The 16,845-nt window shown below is 41.2% G+C and overlaps 1 protein-coding gene across 1 annotated transcript in view; it reads left to right on the top strand.

Annotated features, from left to right (window-relative positions):
* Nucleotides 1-16,064, top strand: part of LGALS8 (galectin 8) — a 38,448-nt gene extending 22,384 nt beyond the window's left edge. The window contains exons 6-8 of the mRNA XM_082248930.1: nt 10,848-10,936; nt 11,025-11,190; nt 15,582-16,064. Of these exons, the coding sequence (XP_082105056.1) occupies nt 10,848-10,936; nt 11,025-11,190; nt 15,582-15,731 (405 nt within the window). The 3' untranslated portion in view covers nt 15,732-16,064. The remainder of the gene's footprint in view (nt 1-10,847; nt 10,937-11,024; nt 11,191-15,581) is intronic.
* The last annotated feature ends 781 nt before the right edge of the window (nt 16,065-16,845 follow it).

Genomic DNA, 16,845 nt, shown 5'->3' on the forward strand with positions numbered 1-16,845 from the left:
TTCATAAACGATCTAGAGGAGGGGATATCGAGTACAATCTCAGTATTTGCAGATGATACTAAACTAGGCATGCCAATATCTTCTATGCAGGATGTGGAAACCTTGCAAGCAGACCTGAACAAAATAACGGGGGGGGAATTACATGGCAGATGAGGTTTAATGTTGAAAAATGTAAAGTAATGCACTTGGGGGCCAGAAACCAGAAAGCAAGCTACTCACTAGGGGGGGAACCTCTGGGTGAGTCTAGGATGGAAAAGGACTTGGGGGTACTGGTAGACAACAAGCTTGGCAGTGGCATGCAATGCCAAGCCGCCGCAAGCAAAGCCAACAGAATACTGGGATGTATAAAAAAGGGGATTCACTCCAGAAATAAAGAGATTATTCTCCCACTCTACAAGACTCTGGTCCGGCCACATCTGGAGTATGCTGTCCAGTTCTGGGCACCGGTCCTCAGGAAGGATGTGCTGGAATTGGAGAAAGTCCAGAGAAGGGCAACAAAAATAATTAGGGGAATGGAGGACATCAGCTATGAGGAAAGACTACAAGCACTGAACCTTTTCTCTCTGGAGAAAAGACGATTGAGGGGGGATATGATATCAATGTACAAATACTGTACTGGTGACCCTAGCAAAAGGAACAAACTATTCAGAGAAAGGAGATACAATAAGACACGTGGCCACTCACTAAAACTAGAGGAAAGGCGGTTTAACCTTAAAGTGCGTAAGGGGTTCTTCACTGTAAGAGCAGTAAGTATGTGGAATTCTCTTCCACAAGCAGTCGTATCAGCAGGGAGCATCGATAGTTTCAAAAAACTATTAGATGGACACCTTAAAGACCACAACATACAGGGGTATACAATGTACGGTTAAAAGCAAACACACACACGCATCATAGGTTGAACTGGATGGACTGATGTCTTTTTTCAACCTTACTAACTATGTAACTATGGGATATTTTTTTGGAATTTTTATTTAATTTTTATAAAAAAGAAGGGGAGGTGATTGGCGCTGCCTGATATAGAATATGAGATGAATGAATGGAGTGTCTTATCTAGTGATGATGGGTCTCTGTGTAAAATCAACCTATATGAAGCAGGTGGTAGTGGATTTAAATATATATAAATATATGAAAATGAGAAAGCTAAAAAATGAAATCTTATATGTAGTGTATATACGACCAATGAGCATATACCGTGCCTGTGTACAAATACTCCTATAAATAAAAAAATAAATAAATAAATAAATGAAAGTGACCAAAAATAAAAAGGTGCTAAGTGCAGCAGGTGTGCTTACCCAAGGTTTATGTGTAGATTAATGAAAAAAAAAAAAAAATATATATATATATATATATATGTATCCGTAATTGTACATAAATATATGCAAGCTGCAAATTGGGTTGAATTTGTAAATAAATATATATGTGGCAGTAAATGCCTAGTAAATGTCGTACAATGTGTAATGATAAATTAATAAATAATTGATAAAGTGTGCAAATACACGTGTGAATCTAGTGTACAAATATAAATAAACCCCGCAAATAGATATAAGTTTATATCAAAAAATGCAATCCGGCACTAAATGTATGCAAATCCAGCAAAAATGAATAAATATGTGCAAATCCAACATGCAAATCCAGCAGTATGAATAAATATATGTATATATAAGTATAAAATCCAACAATAAATATGTGCCGATCCAACAATCAGTGAAATGTGCAATCACAAATTAGTGCAGAAAGTGTCCAACCACTCTTAGTGGTGCAAAGTCCATACAAGAAATATTAAAAAATATTAAGGTGCTCTTTATAATAGCCCGGAGTGCCGTGAGTGGGCGAAAAAAAAATAAGGTGCTTCCCCTCTCCTGAGGTCCTGCGCTTACCAGAATCAGGTACCCCTACAGGGGTGGATCGCAGATCGATATTGGGGATCGCTCCCATACACCAACAATCCTATCTCTATTCCTGTTCGTCCTCTCCCAGTCAGCTCGGTCACTCCAAATCACTATGCAGTGGTTTCCAGCATCGGTATCAAGGGAAATAGCCAGAACCTCCCCAGGGCATATATAGAAGAAAAAATGCCTCCAATAGTGAAGTATCACTTAAAATCCTTTAAGATGTTATGTGAGTACTTGTCTAAACTTATTTAATAAAGGATTTTAAGCGATACTTCACTATTGGAGGCATTTTTTCTTCTATATATTCCCTGGGGAGGTTCTGGCTATTTCCCTTGATACCGATACTGGAAACCACTGCATAGTGATTTGGAGTGACCGAGCTGCCTGGGAGAGGACAAACAGGAATAGAGATAGGATTGTTGGTGTATGGGAGCGATCCCCAATATCGATCTGCGATCCACCCCTGTAGGGGTACCTGATTCTGGTAAGCGCAGGACCTCAGGAGAGGGGGAGCACCTTATTTTTTTTTTTCGCCCACTCACGGCACTCTGGGCTATTATAAAGAGCACCTTAATATTTTTTAATATTTCTTGTATGGACTTTGCACCACTAAGAGTGGTTGGACACTTTCTGCACTAATTTGTGATTGCACATTTCAGTGATTGTTGGATCGGCACATATTTATTGTTGGATTTTATACTTATATATACATATATTTATTCATACTGCTGGATTTGCATGTTGGATTTGCACATATTTATTCATTTTTGCTGGATTTGCATATATTTAGTGCCGGATTACATTTTTTGATATATACTTATATCTATTTGCGGGGTTTATTTATATTTGTACACTAGATTCACACGTGTATTTGCACACTTTATCAATTATTTATTAATTTATCATTACACATTGTACGACATTTACTAGGCATTTATTGTCACATATATATTTATTTACAAATTCAACCCAATTTGCAGCTTGCATATATTTATGTACAATTACGGATACATATATATATTTTTTTTTCATTAATCTACACACAAACCTTAGGTAAGCACACCTGCTGCACTTGGCACCTTTTTATTTTTGGTCACTTTTATTTTTATTTTTTTTATTTATAGGACTATTTGTACACAGGCACGGTATATGCTCATTGATAGTATATACGCTACATATAAGATTTCATTTTTTAGTTTTTTCATTTTCATATATATATATATATATATATATATATATTGAAATCCACTACCACCTGCTTCATATAGGTTGATTTTACACAGAGACCCATCATCACTAGATAAGACACTCCATTCATTTATCTCATATCCTATATCAGGCAGCGCCAATCGCTTCCCCTTCTTCTTTTTTATACATTTGATACATCCTTTTTCAGGGCTGTATTTTTTGAAGTGGGCTGCAGCCAAGTATTGTTTTAGTTCTATCCTAAGCGCGTATTTTTTGTTTTTATTTATTTATTGTTTACTAGTAATGGGGGCGATTGGCGACCTATAATGGGACTGCGATATTGCAGCAGGCAGTTGGGACACTAACTGACCCTTTGACACTTTTTGAGACCAGTGACACCAATACAGTGATCAGAGCTAAAAGAAAAAAATGCACTGTCACTGTACTAATGACACTGACTGGGTAGAGGTTAACATCTGGGGCGAGCAAAGGGTTAAATGTGTTCCTAGCCTGTACTATACTAAACTGTGGGAGGTGCTTGTACTGGGGGAAGGCAGAGATCAGTGTTCCTGCTTATCAGGAACACAGGATTAATGTCTTTCCCTCTGACAGAGGCAATCTGCTTTGTTTACTTAGGCAGATTGCTGTTCTGCCTGTGTAACCAATAATGGGTGGGTGCCGGCAGACATCGAGTCCGTGGTACCCGCTGATCAGCTCCCACTGAAAAAATCACAGGGGGGGTGGGAGGCCGCCGATGCCCCCAACCCAGAAGTGTGCAGGAGAGCTGCCTTGCTGCCGTATATATACCGTATACAGTCGAGAAGCAGTTTTAAGTGAAAATTTTAAAACATTTCTCCAAATACTATTTTCTTTCCCCTCCATTTTTGTCAGCGGTCACATGACCATTGTGATTTCTTTTCTCTCCTAGGGCTGGGGTCAGAGTCACAAAATGATGTTCAATTGAGGCTGTACTACCAACAGGAGCTGCTATTAATCTAAAGCTGTATAATCTTTTGACTGCTAGTGTACAGTACTCCATATTTAGGAACAGTGTCTTGTACATTGACACTGAATGGCACAAGAATGAGCTACCCTGGGCTCATGCACAATGCAGCTAAAAAAAAAAACTGCTTTTACAGGCATTTGAGCTTTCATTTCAGCTGTAAGAAGCTTGTACTTTATTTGTGCTCTTTTGCACGTTTTTATTGAGCGTTTTTGATCATAAGCGTTTTTTCTTTTGTTTTCACAAACCCTCCCTTTTTTTTATTTGTGTTTTGAGCTTCTTTTAGAGTTGTAATGCTCTTCGTGCGTTTTTGGGCACTTAGGCGACTTTTCTGTTTGAAAAAACTACGAGTTTGGTGGGGGTTTTTTTTCTGCCTGTAAGAGCATATGCCTCATAATGTGCATGGACACATTGGCTAACAGGAGTTTCCAGGCAGAAAGAAAAAAAAAAAGAGCTCAAAAGCCTGTGGGAGCAGTTTCTTTGAGGGGAATTTAGGCATTATGCAATATAATAATAATAATAATAATAATAATAATAATAATAATAATGAAGGGCATACATGGAAGATTTATTATGGCTGGAAACAGAAAATGTATCGCTTCCTGATTTGGGTTTACTGACCCTATTGAGCAGCCTTTCTCTACTAGGGTTCCACCAGAGGTTACTAGGGTTTTTCTTTGAGCAATGAGCCATTTCTGTCTCTCAGATAAGTTCCCTCTGACACCAATGATCTTTTTAGCTATCTGTAAGGGTGGGCGTTTTCCCATTGACCGCAAATGTAGCATTCTTCCCTTTTAACTATCATGCTAATATTCTGTAGGCTGTAAACTTATAGTAATTTTTTAGCTGGGGTTCTCTGAGGCCAGAAAGTTATTTCAAGGGCTTCTCCGCGTTAAAAAGGTTGGAAAAGGCTGTTTTTCAGCAGAAAAACCTTAGCTCTGATCAGAACTATAACCCCAAAAAAGTGCCTCCCCACTGCTGCTACACTGACATTTCCCCCTGCTTTACCCTAAAGTACACCCCTTTCTTCACCTAACTAATCCCTACAGCACCTCTCACTAGCACTGTACACTAACCCCGCACCCATCCAGCCCTCCTCTACAGCTTGCAGCTTCCCTCCTCTGGCCTTCCGCTGGCTTATATTCTGCAGGGGAGGCACACATGGGCAAACAAAATGTAGCGCCCCTGAAACCCCCCCTCCCACACTGCAGCCGGCCAACTTTCCCTCTGTGCCTCCTGCCGGCTGCAGCTGCTGCTCGGGAGGGATCCTGGATTGCTCGCTGTCGGGATGGAGAGCTGGGGGGCTCGTAAACAAGTCTACCAGCCCCCTTCCTTTCCTAGGTGAGCATAGTGCGTAATCGGTCCTGTTTGCTCCTAATTTCAGCTGTCACTGTGGCATAGTTAACAGTGTTTACTATGCCCCAGTGTATAAATGAATGGGAGCAGCTATGCAGAGGCTTCCATCCATTCATAAGTAATACAGCTGAGCCTGCAGAAAAAGGGACTGAACTCTCTTCAGTCACTTTCTCTATCTTAAAAAAAAAAAAGAGAGACGTTTGAGGTTTTTGTAGACCCCTGATGTCTCTCCAAAGCCCCCCATTAATAAAATAATTGTATCTGGAAAAAAAAAAATTCATAGTAAGGCCCCTTTCACACAGGCACCTCTATGGGACGGAATCTGCTTGCTCAGCAGGGGATCATTCTGCTAATCCTCTGCGGATGACAGATCCATCTCTGCTCGGGACACAGTCCTCTATGGGAAGATGGGGTGAAAACACACCTCCTATCCATTTTCATCCAATTATATCGGATCCGCCAGACGGATGAAAGAGTGCAGCCTCAACAGTGGCCATATCGGTGCCCAGCAATGTTGTCTTATCAGTGCCCAGCAATGCTGCCTTATCAGTGCAGCCTCATCAGTGCCCATATTAGTGCCCGTCAATGCTGCCTTAGTGCAGCCCTCATCAGTGCCCATTAATGCTCACTTATCAGTGCCCAACAATGCTGCCTTATTAGTGCCCCTATCAGTGCAGAAAATTACTTACAGTGGATATAAAAAGTCTACACACCCCTATTAAAATGTCAGGTTTTTGTGATTTTTAAAAATGAGACAAAAATAAATTATTTCAGAACTTTTTCCACCTTTTTAATGTAACCTATACACAGTACAACTCAGTTGAACAATAAACTGAAATCTTTTAGGTGGAGGGAAGTACAAATAAAAAACTAAAATAATATGGTTGCATAAGTGTGCACACCCTTAAACTAATACAAGTACACCTTTAGATCTTATTACAGCACTCAGTCTTTTTGGGTATGAGTCTGTCAGCATGGCACATCTTGACTTGGCAATATTTGCCCACTCTTCTTTGCAATCAGACATATTTGGAGTGTTTTTGCAAAGACATCTCCTGTGCACAGCCCTCTTCAGATCACCATACAGATTTCCAATCGGATTCAGGTCTGGGCGATTTGGATGTATGCTTTGGGTCGTTGTCTTGCTGAAAGATGTAGTTCCTCTTAGTGTTCAGCTTTATAGCAGAAGCCTGATGGTTTTGTGCCAATACTGACTGGTATTTGGAACTGTTCATAATTGCCTCTACCTTGAATAAAGGCCCCTGTTCCAGCTGAAGAAAAAACAGCATTATGCTGCCACCACTATGCTTCACTGTGGGTATGGTGTTCTTTTGGTGATGTGCAGTGTTGTTTTTGCACCAAACATATCTTTTGGAATTCCGGCCAAAAAGTTCAACCTTTTATCAGACCATAATATACAGTGGGTACGGAAAGTATTCAGACCCCCTTAAATTTTTCACTCTTTGTTATATTGCAGCCATTTGCTAAAATCATTTAGGTTCATTCTTCTTCCTCATGAATGTACACATAGCACCCCATACTGACAGAAAAACACAGAATTGTTGACATTGTTGCAGATTTATTAAAAAAGAAAAACTGAAATATCACATGGTCCTAAGTATTCAGACCATTTGCTGTGACACTCATATATTTAACTCAGGTGCTTTCCATTTCTTCTGATCATCCTTGAGATGGTTCTACACCTTCATTTGAGTCCAGCTGTGTTTGATTATACTGATTGGACTTGATTAGGAAAGCCACATACCTGTCTATATAAGACCTTCCAGATCACAATGCATGTCAGAGCAAATGAGAATCATGAGGTCAAAGGAACTGCCTGAAGAGCTCAGAGACAGAATTGTGGCAAGGCACAGATCTGGCCAAGGTTACAAAAAGATTTCTGCTGCACTTAAGGTTCCTAAGAGCACAGTGGCCTCCATAATCCTCAAATGGAAGACGTTTGGGTCGACCAGAACCCTTCCTAGAGCTGGCCGTCCGACCAAACTGAGCTATCGGGGGAGAAGAGCCTTGGTGAGAGAGGTAAAGAAGAACCCAAAGATCACTGTGGCTGAGCTCCAGAGATGCAGTCAGGAGATGGGAGAAAGTTGTAGAAAGTCAACCATCACTGCAGCCCTCCACCAGTCGGGGCTTTATGGCAGAGTGGCCCGACGGAAGCCTCTCCTCAGTGTAAGACACATGAAAGCCCGCATGGAGTTTGCTAAAAAACACCTGAAGGACTCCAAGATGGTGAGAAATAAGATTCTCTGGTCTGATGAGACCAAAATATAACTTTTTGGCCTTAATTCTAAGCGGTATGTGTGGAGAAAACCAGGCACTGCTCATCACCTGTCCAATACAGTCCCAACAGTGAAGCATGGTGGTGGCAGAATCATGCTGTGGGGGTGTTTTTCAGCTGCAGGGACAGGACGACTGGTTGCAATTGAGGGAAAGATGAATGCGGCCAAGTACAGGGATATCCTGGACAAAAACCTTCTCCAGAGTGCTCTGGACCTCAGACTGGGCCGAAGGTTTACCTTCCAACAAGACAATGACCCTAAGCACACAGCTAAAATAACGAAGGAGTGGCTTCACAACAACTCCGTGACTGTTCTTGAATGGCCCAGCCAGAGCCCTGACTTAAACCCAATTGAGCACCTTTGGAGAGACCTAAAAATGGCTGTCCACCAACGTTTACCATCCAACCTGACAGAACTGGAGAGGATCTGCAAGGAGGAATGGCAGAGGATCCCCAAATCCAGGTGTGAAAGACTTGTTGCATCTTTCCCAAAAAGACTCCTGGCTGTATTAGATCAAAAGGGGGCTTCTACTAAATACTGAGCAAAGGGTCTGAATACTTAGGACCATGTGATATTCCAGTTTTTCTTTTTTAATAAATCTACAACAATGTCAACAATTCTGTGTTTTTCTGTCAGTATGGGGTGCTATGTTTACATTCATGAGGAAGAAGAATGAACCTAAATGATTTTAGCAAATGGCTGCAATATAACAAAGAGTGAAAAATTTAAGGGGGTCTGAATACTTTCCGTACCCGCTGTATTTTCTTGCATGCTTTTGGGAGACTTTGGTGTGTTTTTGCAAAGTTTAGCCGGGCTTGGATGTTTTTCTGCATAAGAAAACGCTTCTGTCTTGCCACTCTACCCCGTAGCCCAGACATATGTAAAATACTGGAGATTGTTGTCACATGTACCACACAGCCAGTACTTGATCGATATTCCTGCAGCTTCTTTAATGTTGCTGTAGGCCTCTTTGCAGCCTCCCTGACCAGTTTTCTTCTCGTCTTTTCATCAATTTTGAAGGGACGTCCAGTTCTTGGTAATGTAACTGTTGTGACATATTTTCTTCACTTGGCAATGACTGTCTTCACTGTGTTCCATGGTATATCTAATGCCTTAGAAATTATTTTGTACCCTTTTCCTGACTGATGCATTTTAACAATGAGATCTCTCTCATGCTTTGGAATCCCCCCAGGGTCATGGAGTGGCCTAGCCAGTGTCCAGACCTTAATCCTATAGAAAATTTAAGGAAGGGAGCTGAAACTTTGAGTTGCCAAACGACAGCCAAGAAATAGTAGGGATTTAGAGAAGATCTATAAAGAAAAGTGGACCCAAATCCACCCTGAGATGTGTGCAAACCTGGTAACCAGGTGCTTGCCAGCAAGGGGTTCTCCACCAACCACTAAGTCATGTTTTGCTTGGGGATCAAATGCTTATTTTATTCACTGAACTGTAACTCAATTTATAGTATCTTCAGTGTGTTTATTCACATGTTCATATTCCTGTCCTCCAAAAGAGTTGTTCAGGTAACTCCGCCCACTCATGAGATTACATCACTCTTGGCTCCCTGCTTTACACGTTACATTCCAGGGGACTATTTCTGAAGCTATACACAGTTTTTTTATCATTCTAAAATGCTTTCATCTAACTTCCTTGGGGTGGCTACATGGTCTCTTTATGTGAAACTGTAGCTGTCTTCCTAAATGCTCCTGAGAAGCACTATATGTAATCAATAGCTCGCATTCATCAAATTGCTGCCCATAGTCTAGTATTATAGCTAGGTGTAGTGAGAACAAACTTTCTCCTGTACTGTAGAGGGCACATTCATACACAATGATTTCTGGGAAGTATAGTGAAAAGAGAGCGGTGCACTGTGCGTAACAAGATACTAGAAGTGAAGAGGAAGAGCCTCCATGGATAGCGAAGGGAGCAATCGATAGTCAGAGACAAAACGATATTGAAAAATTTAGATTTGAATGAAGAGAGGACTTGTGACATTGCTTTGAATTTAATTTTACATGGATGGTTTTATGACCCTTTAAAACACAGTTGTGAATGGGTCTTAAATGTTTACTTTATTTTGTGGAAAATCCATTGACTGAACTTGACAACTGGTTGGAATATTTCACCACTGCTTTCTCTGCACTCTCTGATACATACCAAGCTTTGGAAGCAACTTTAACAAACTGGAGGCATCAGTTTGAATTATGTTTACCTTTTAACTAGTGTGTGTGCCACATACTCGCAAAACACTTTATTGGGTTACTTATTTATCTTAGGGAAGAAGTATTACCACAGGTTTAAAATGCTTGTTAAATCTCCCAGGGGACCCAGCGCACAGCAAGCCTGTCCCTGTTCAAATCGGTACAGTGGTTAGAAAATAAAATAACATTTGTGTCCCTTTCAATGCTGGCTGCTGCACCTCCCCAGACTGAAGACCAAATTATAGTCGTTCTCATGGGGGAGTTACAGCCAGCACTATAGCCCTCACTCCCTCTACAGCCCTCTATGTAATATTGCAGCCCTGCTTGCACATCAGACACCTACTATTTTAGAGGAGAGAAACTATTAACATTTTTGGCTTGTTTTTCTGGTGAATGACCGATACAAACCAGATACTGCACTTGTTTGAGAGAGACTAGTGTAGTAGCTAAAGTGGCATTGTGACCTTGTGTTTTTGTGAATGACAGTGCTCCCTGCAGCTACTGTATTTTAGAAAGAAACAAGCCAACAGCTTCGTAATTTTTATTTCCTACAAGATATCAGCAGGGTCTGGGGTCAATCAAGTTAATATACATATAAAGGTGCATGGGGTCGCATAATTAGCAGGGAGTTGAGCGAGCACTATGGGCACTTTCCATCACGCTCCCTCTCCTCTGAGCTGTCACTCAGAATGGTAATTCCTTCGTCTAGTGTTGTAGAGGGAGGAGGGGACAGTTATCCAACATGGCTGCTCATGAACCACAGCACAGATTAAACAGGGGGCAAGTGCTATGCGCACTGGGTCCCCTGGGGGATTTACATAGTGGGTGTACAGGTGTCATAGCTGGAGTGGTTAATCTATTAAAACAATTGTCCACTGCCTTTTTAATACTATGCTTCTTTTAATTTTAGAAAGTACCTTGCACGCAAAGTCTGCCCAGTGCTCTTGGTCCTGGAAGAACTGTGCTTGTAAAAGGAGAAGTAAAAAAAAATGCAAAAAGGTAATTTTTTTTAGATGCTTATTAATGTGAACAATTTTTTTACTGCAAGTATTCCAATTGGTTTTTCACGCTTTATTTTTATTGATAGCTTTGCTATAGATCTAAAGCCAAGTGGTTCAAGAACCATTGCTTTGCACTTGAACCCACGTATGAAGGAGAAAGTGTTTGTAAGAAACTCTTACCTGCATGACAGCTGGGGAGACGAGGAAAGGCAGCTGCAAGAATTCCCATTTTTTCCTGACATGTATTTTGAGGTAAGTTAAAAATGATGAGAATTATATTCATTGGGGTAACAGGAAAAATGTTATACTGTGGTGTACATACTGTTGAGTAGTCACTAATGATTTTGTAGGGGTCCATGTTTAAATATATTAATTTTTAATCCATTTAATTTGCAAGGGGTTCATGGAACATTTATTTATAGGCATCTTGTATTGACTTGGTATATACCCTCAACATATTGTTTTCTGGTACTCCTCTATTGAAGGGCACAGAAAATCCTTCATCTCCAGGGTATACTGGCAAATATCCTAGGAGGATGGACTTTTTTTTTTCAAACCATTTGTTAAAAGACTAACTCATTTCTTGCTAGCACATGCTTTTTCATCAATTAAACTCTTTTCTATATTACTGCTAGAGCTGGTTGCTATGATTGCAGCTTTCCACCGTGGCTTTCCTTAGCCTAGCCAGAATGGACATTGCCGGGCTAGCCTGGAAGTAACCTTCAGGCACTGGGTTCCCGTTCTGATAACAAGTCAGCTTCGGGCATTACCTCAGCCCTGTCTCTGAAGACCTACTTCATTAGCAGGTCAGTCAGGCTGAGCCCCAGGGACTACAACATTTGTATTAGTCCTTGGGCACCTTACAATTTGCTCAACTTATAGATTCTAACTCCTCATCCAGACTCCTCTTAAGTTCCACCAGATAAGACGGAGCCCCCTTGCCATGCTCGCTGGCAGGTCCTGCCCTTTGCCCTTTTTTGGCAGCGACCTTAATTTATCAAACCATCGAAGAATGGTCAAAATCCTCTTAAACTGATCCCTCCACTGCGGCTGCTGTTCTTTCACTGATAAGAGTGTGTGGAGCAGATCGCTGGAGCTTTAGGGTGCACTCGCATTCGGGGGTTCCTGCAATTTGCTGCAAGAGGCAGCCCCATTAAAAGCAGTTAAGCCCTGAAGCTTATCCTGCCCACTCGCATGCAGCAATCACAGGTGAGTGATTGGCCCTGGACACAGGCAATCTGCATCCAGGGCTGATCAGTCTAATGTGATTTCTGCATCAAGTGGTTCTGTGGGTAACCCTCTTTGAGACAGCCCCTTTTCCTTAGTCTCTTCTCAGACTGTCGTTCCATTGCTGGAAATTGTTCCTCCATCCCTCTGTTTGGTTCCAGTTCATCAGGAAGAGCTTCTCTTCATGTTTGACTACAGTTCAAGATAAATACTTTTTTTTTTGTCAACCTTGACAGACCCTGTATGGGGATTCTGATTCTCATTCCACTGCTAGTGGTTCAGGTAAACCAGCTTTCTAGCTTGGGCTTAACTACTTAAGTCCTGGGCACCATTTTTGTTCAAAATTAAATGAAACCTGAAGACCTTCTAATTAAAGGCTTTTCTGTGCACTGATTCTGTTGGAAGATTTTTTGATTCCTTTAGTTGCTTCTCCTCATAACCTGTATGGTTATGCTTTCTCATTGGATCCCAAACACTACTCTGTGGTTTCCATACGTTGCAATTATGATGGCCAAAATGCCTGAAATATACATTGCTCTATATTATTATTAGGCTGTATTTGAACTATACACCAGTGGCTCGAGATGTGCATTTGGCTGTTTAGGGCTTAAATCAATTCTTTGTATAATGCCACCTTTTAGGGCCCCTTACACATAGGGCATCCAACTGCTGTGCAAGCAATCCTGGCGTTTTGGTTCGCTTGGGAGGTAAAGGTACAGTGCCTGAGGCCCTGTCAAAGTCTAGCAGACAAAAATATGCTGTGTCTGGTTGGGGCTAAATGCTTCACCGAGTGGTACTGGCTATCTGGGCCCCAACGCATTCAGCTACATATGCCTGGAGTGCAGAATACCTGCAGCTAAAAGCAACTAGCAACAGCAACTAGGTTCCCCGAGTAAAACCGGCCTGAGAAGGCTTTACTCTGCTATGCACTGATTTGGTTGGATAGATTTTTGATTCCTTTTAGTCCCTTCTCACCATAACGTATAGTTATTTCATCTCATATTCCGCGGGTAAGAGAGAAATGTGCCTTCATTTGATGTGTTTGGAAGTATCTTAACTCTATTACAAATAGCTAGTCTAAATTTAGTTAGATTAACAAGAAAAGGTAGAGAGATGCCCTATATATATGCCTGGAGGAAAAAACAAAGACCTAACCATGGAGTCAGTGGTGCTAAATCTACAGCCTGCTGTTTGTGGTTTGCTGACCTCTGCAATTATGAAGAAGGTCTAGCATCCAGGGCTTTCTCCTTACAGTCTGGAGCCACTGTATGCAGGGAAGCAACCGGTGTCGGGTACTGAAACGCATATAGTTTCAATTCACCTTAGCCAGCACTTTCAGACAAAGTGGTCTTCTGCAACGTTCTAGTCATATTATCTGCCAAAAGAAGAAGCAGTGTGGGACATGTAGCATATATACTTGACCACTGGACACCAGTGCCATATGTAGAACACTTGTCTGCATAATAAGAGTTGCTATCACCACAAGTGGATAGAAAACACCCCCCAGTCAATTTTGTCATTTCAGGAAAGATTTGTAGACATGTGGAACACAGTGTTATCTTGAGAAATACATTTTATTGAAAAAGGTTAGGCTGTCGTTCAGTACAATAGAAGAGATCTGCTCTGGACATGGAACAGATGAAATTACAATTTACGTTATTACCCAGAATAATGATACAAAGTTTATTACACAATATTATTATTGCGTCCATCTGTGCCTAATCCTTTTTCATTTTGGATTTCTGTGTGTAGTAGTGTTTGGAAGCCCGCCAGATGTTAGTGCTGAGATTAGCTACCATTGGATTACATGTGGCTCATCGTTTGGACATATATGCATACATACACATACTGTCAGTTATTTATATATTGTGATCAAGAACAGTTAGGTTTACCAGTAAATGTGCTACAGCATATTTTCCTTTTATAAAACATAATATGTAGCATCCCTTAGAAGTAAAACTTTGGGATTCTTACGGGTTAAACATGACATGTATGCACAAATAACGAATACCTTTTATACAATTATCTGAATGTACTCTGTAACATTTACCATTTCAATAAATAGCAGTAGAACTAATGATTAGTTTCAAAAGGTGTTTTATGTTCTAAAAAAAAAAAAAAAAAAAAATTCAATCCTTTTAGCTTTGGTTCACACTGAATGCGGCTTTGAAATCGTGTGACTTCACTTGAAATTGCGCGATTTCAAAGCCGCATGTCAGTGCAACTTGGCTGATATCTGTGCAACTTCAGGCACAGATGTCTATGCAAGTCGCACATTAAATCACCAAAAGTAGTACAGGAATTACTTTTTTTAAATTGATGGGCACCACAAACTCAGCTTCGCACCGATTTGAACAGTTCCTTTGCCAACAAAAGAGTGCGACTTGTCATGCGATTTGACCTGTGAACAAGGGCTTACAGTATTCTCCACAAATAAAGTATAAGATTGATGTACACAGGTATAAAATTAATGTTTTAGCAAGACTGGAAAATGTAATTAACAAAAAACTGGCTTTGTAACTTATAATATTAGTATTCTATATACCGTATTTTCCGACATATAAGACGACTTTTTAACCCCTGGAAATCTTCTCAAAAGTCGGGGGTCTTCTTATACGCCGGGTATCTTCTTATAGGCAGAAACTGGAGAATATGCGGTGGAGGGGGGGCTCAAAAAAATCCACGGTATGGGAATAAGAGAGAAAGCGCAGCGATGTGACCAGAGTCTGACCCGCCCGCCCTTGTATCCTATTACTCTACCTTCTCTGCGTCCCTGCGTCTCACTCCTGAGGTCTGCTAGGTCTCCCTGTGAGATTGGTATCCCTGCCGCAAATGCGCATGCTCTGGATTTCGGCAGAACAAGCCAAGTCGATACAGCCACATATTAACCCTTAGGTGGTGGAGCTGCATGGATGGATGGCTACAGCGGGTGGAGAGGAAGGTGAGCGGTGTGGAGTATGGGGAGATGATGGCTACAGTGGGCGGAGAGGAGAGGAAGGTGAGCGGTGTGGAGTACGGGGAGATGGATACTGGATCAGCATGCAGGGATAGCAGCTTTCATGGGGATACACAGCTTCATGGCTACAGCAGGGCAGAGAGGAAAGGAAGGTGAGCTATCAAATCTGATGTTTTTTTCATTTTTATTTAGTGTGCGTGTGCATTGGAAGAGGGGTAGTCTTATACGGCGAGTATATCCCAAACTCTATATTTTAACTGGAAAAGTTGGGGGTCGTCTTATACGCTGGAAAATATGGTAGTATTAATATTCTGTATTGGAAAAAGAACTACTGTATACCAAAGGTTAAAAATTATAAGAGTGAGAAAATTGGCACAACTAATGTTTAACAAATTTACACCAGCTTAAGTCTAAATTCTTACACAATAATTCAATTTTGTTGTCTGCTCTGTATTTGCAGCTCCTCATATACTGTGAAGCTCATCAATATAAAGTTGCAGTGAATGGACATCATCTGGTGGATTATAGGCACCGATTCAAAGATCTGGGTTTGATCAATGAGGTCTCAGTTCATGGAGACCTACAAGTGTATGATATCCGGGCCTGGTAGAAAAAAGTATGCCAGATGCACAAATATGACCGGTCAGATGATTTCCCTAAGATTGTGCAATATAATGACCATTACTGAGGCATTACTTCTGAAATCACTTAAATTGGCTTCCTAATTTTTTGGACCAGAAAGATATTATGCTGTACTAATTTTATCATGGCTTCTCACTAAAGCATATTCATATTTTATTCAATGTAAAAGTCTAACTAACTCCACTCAAAGCTCATTACGCCAACAGTTGGCCTCCCTAACCAGTGGGGGGATTGTGGCTAGAGTCAGTGACCATGGAAGCTGCTGTCACTTTGCATGACAGAGAGTCCCTGGTTTCAGCGATCCGGGGGTGCTTTACAGGAGATCAGAGCCAACATGCAGCCACATAGGAGCATTTGTCAAGTGTAAGTGGCAATTTGCTATGCTTTTTTAAGTTCATGTTTCCTTTGAAATTGTTTGTGTAACTTACAAAAATGATGAAAAAAATGTAAGCAGACACCCAGATAATTTTTGAATCTTCCATTGTGGTTGTCACAAACCACATAATGACCTACCTTATTTGAAGATCCAAAAGCACCCTTTTGCTTGTTTTAGAGCACATATGTGAAACACAAAGTCCGCCACACCCATTTATGCAGGTGGAACAAGGCTAAATCTTCTCCCGCTCCCCGCTGTCACTTGTAGACACAGAAGTCTTCTGTGTTTACAAGGGACAGCTTTGCTCAGATCCCTCCACACATACTCCCAGTGGTGACAGATCTCCAGAGAGAGAGTGATCGCGCCGCAAGGTGCATCGCCTACACAGGAAAGTACTAGTGTTAGGCTAGGTAGGAGAGAGAAATGCGAGGAAACTTTGGGGGTAGGGATGGGGTTGCGCACTCTGCACTTTGTACACAACACACACCTGAACTCTGCACTCTAAAACCGTGTATTCTGTACATAGCGCACCCCTGAACTTTGTACGTAGCACACCCCTAAACCCTGCATTCTGTACATAGTGCATCCCTGAACCCTGCACTGTATGTAACGCACTTATGAACTCTGTTTGCTGTATGTAATGCACTTCTGACCTCTGAGGGCAACCATACTGCTGATGCGACCCGCGATGAAATTGAGTTTGATG

This window comes from Pelophylax lessonae (genome assembly GCF_965119305.1).
Source record: "Pelophylax lessonae genome assembly, chromosome: 3".
Classification (NCBI taxonomy): Eukaryota; Metazoa; Chordata; class Amphibia; order Anura; family Ranidae; genus Pelophylax; species Pelophylax lessonae.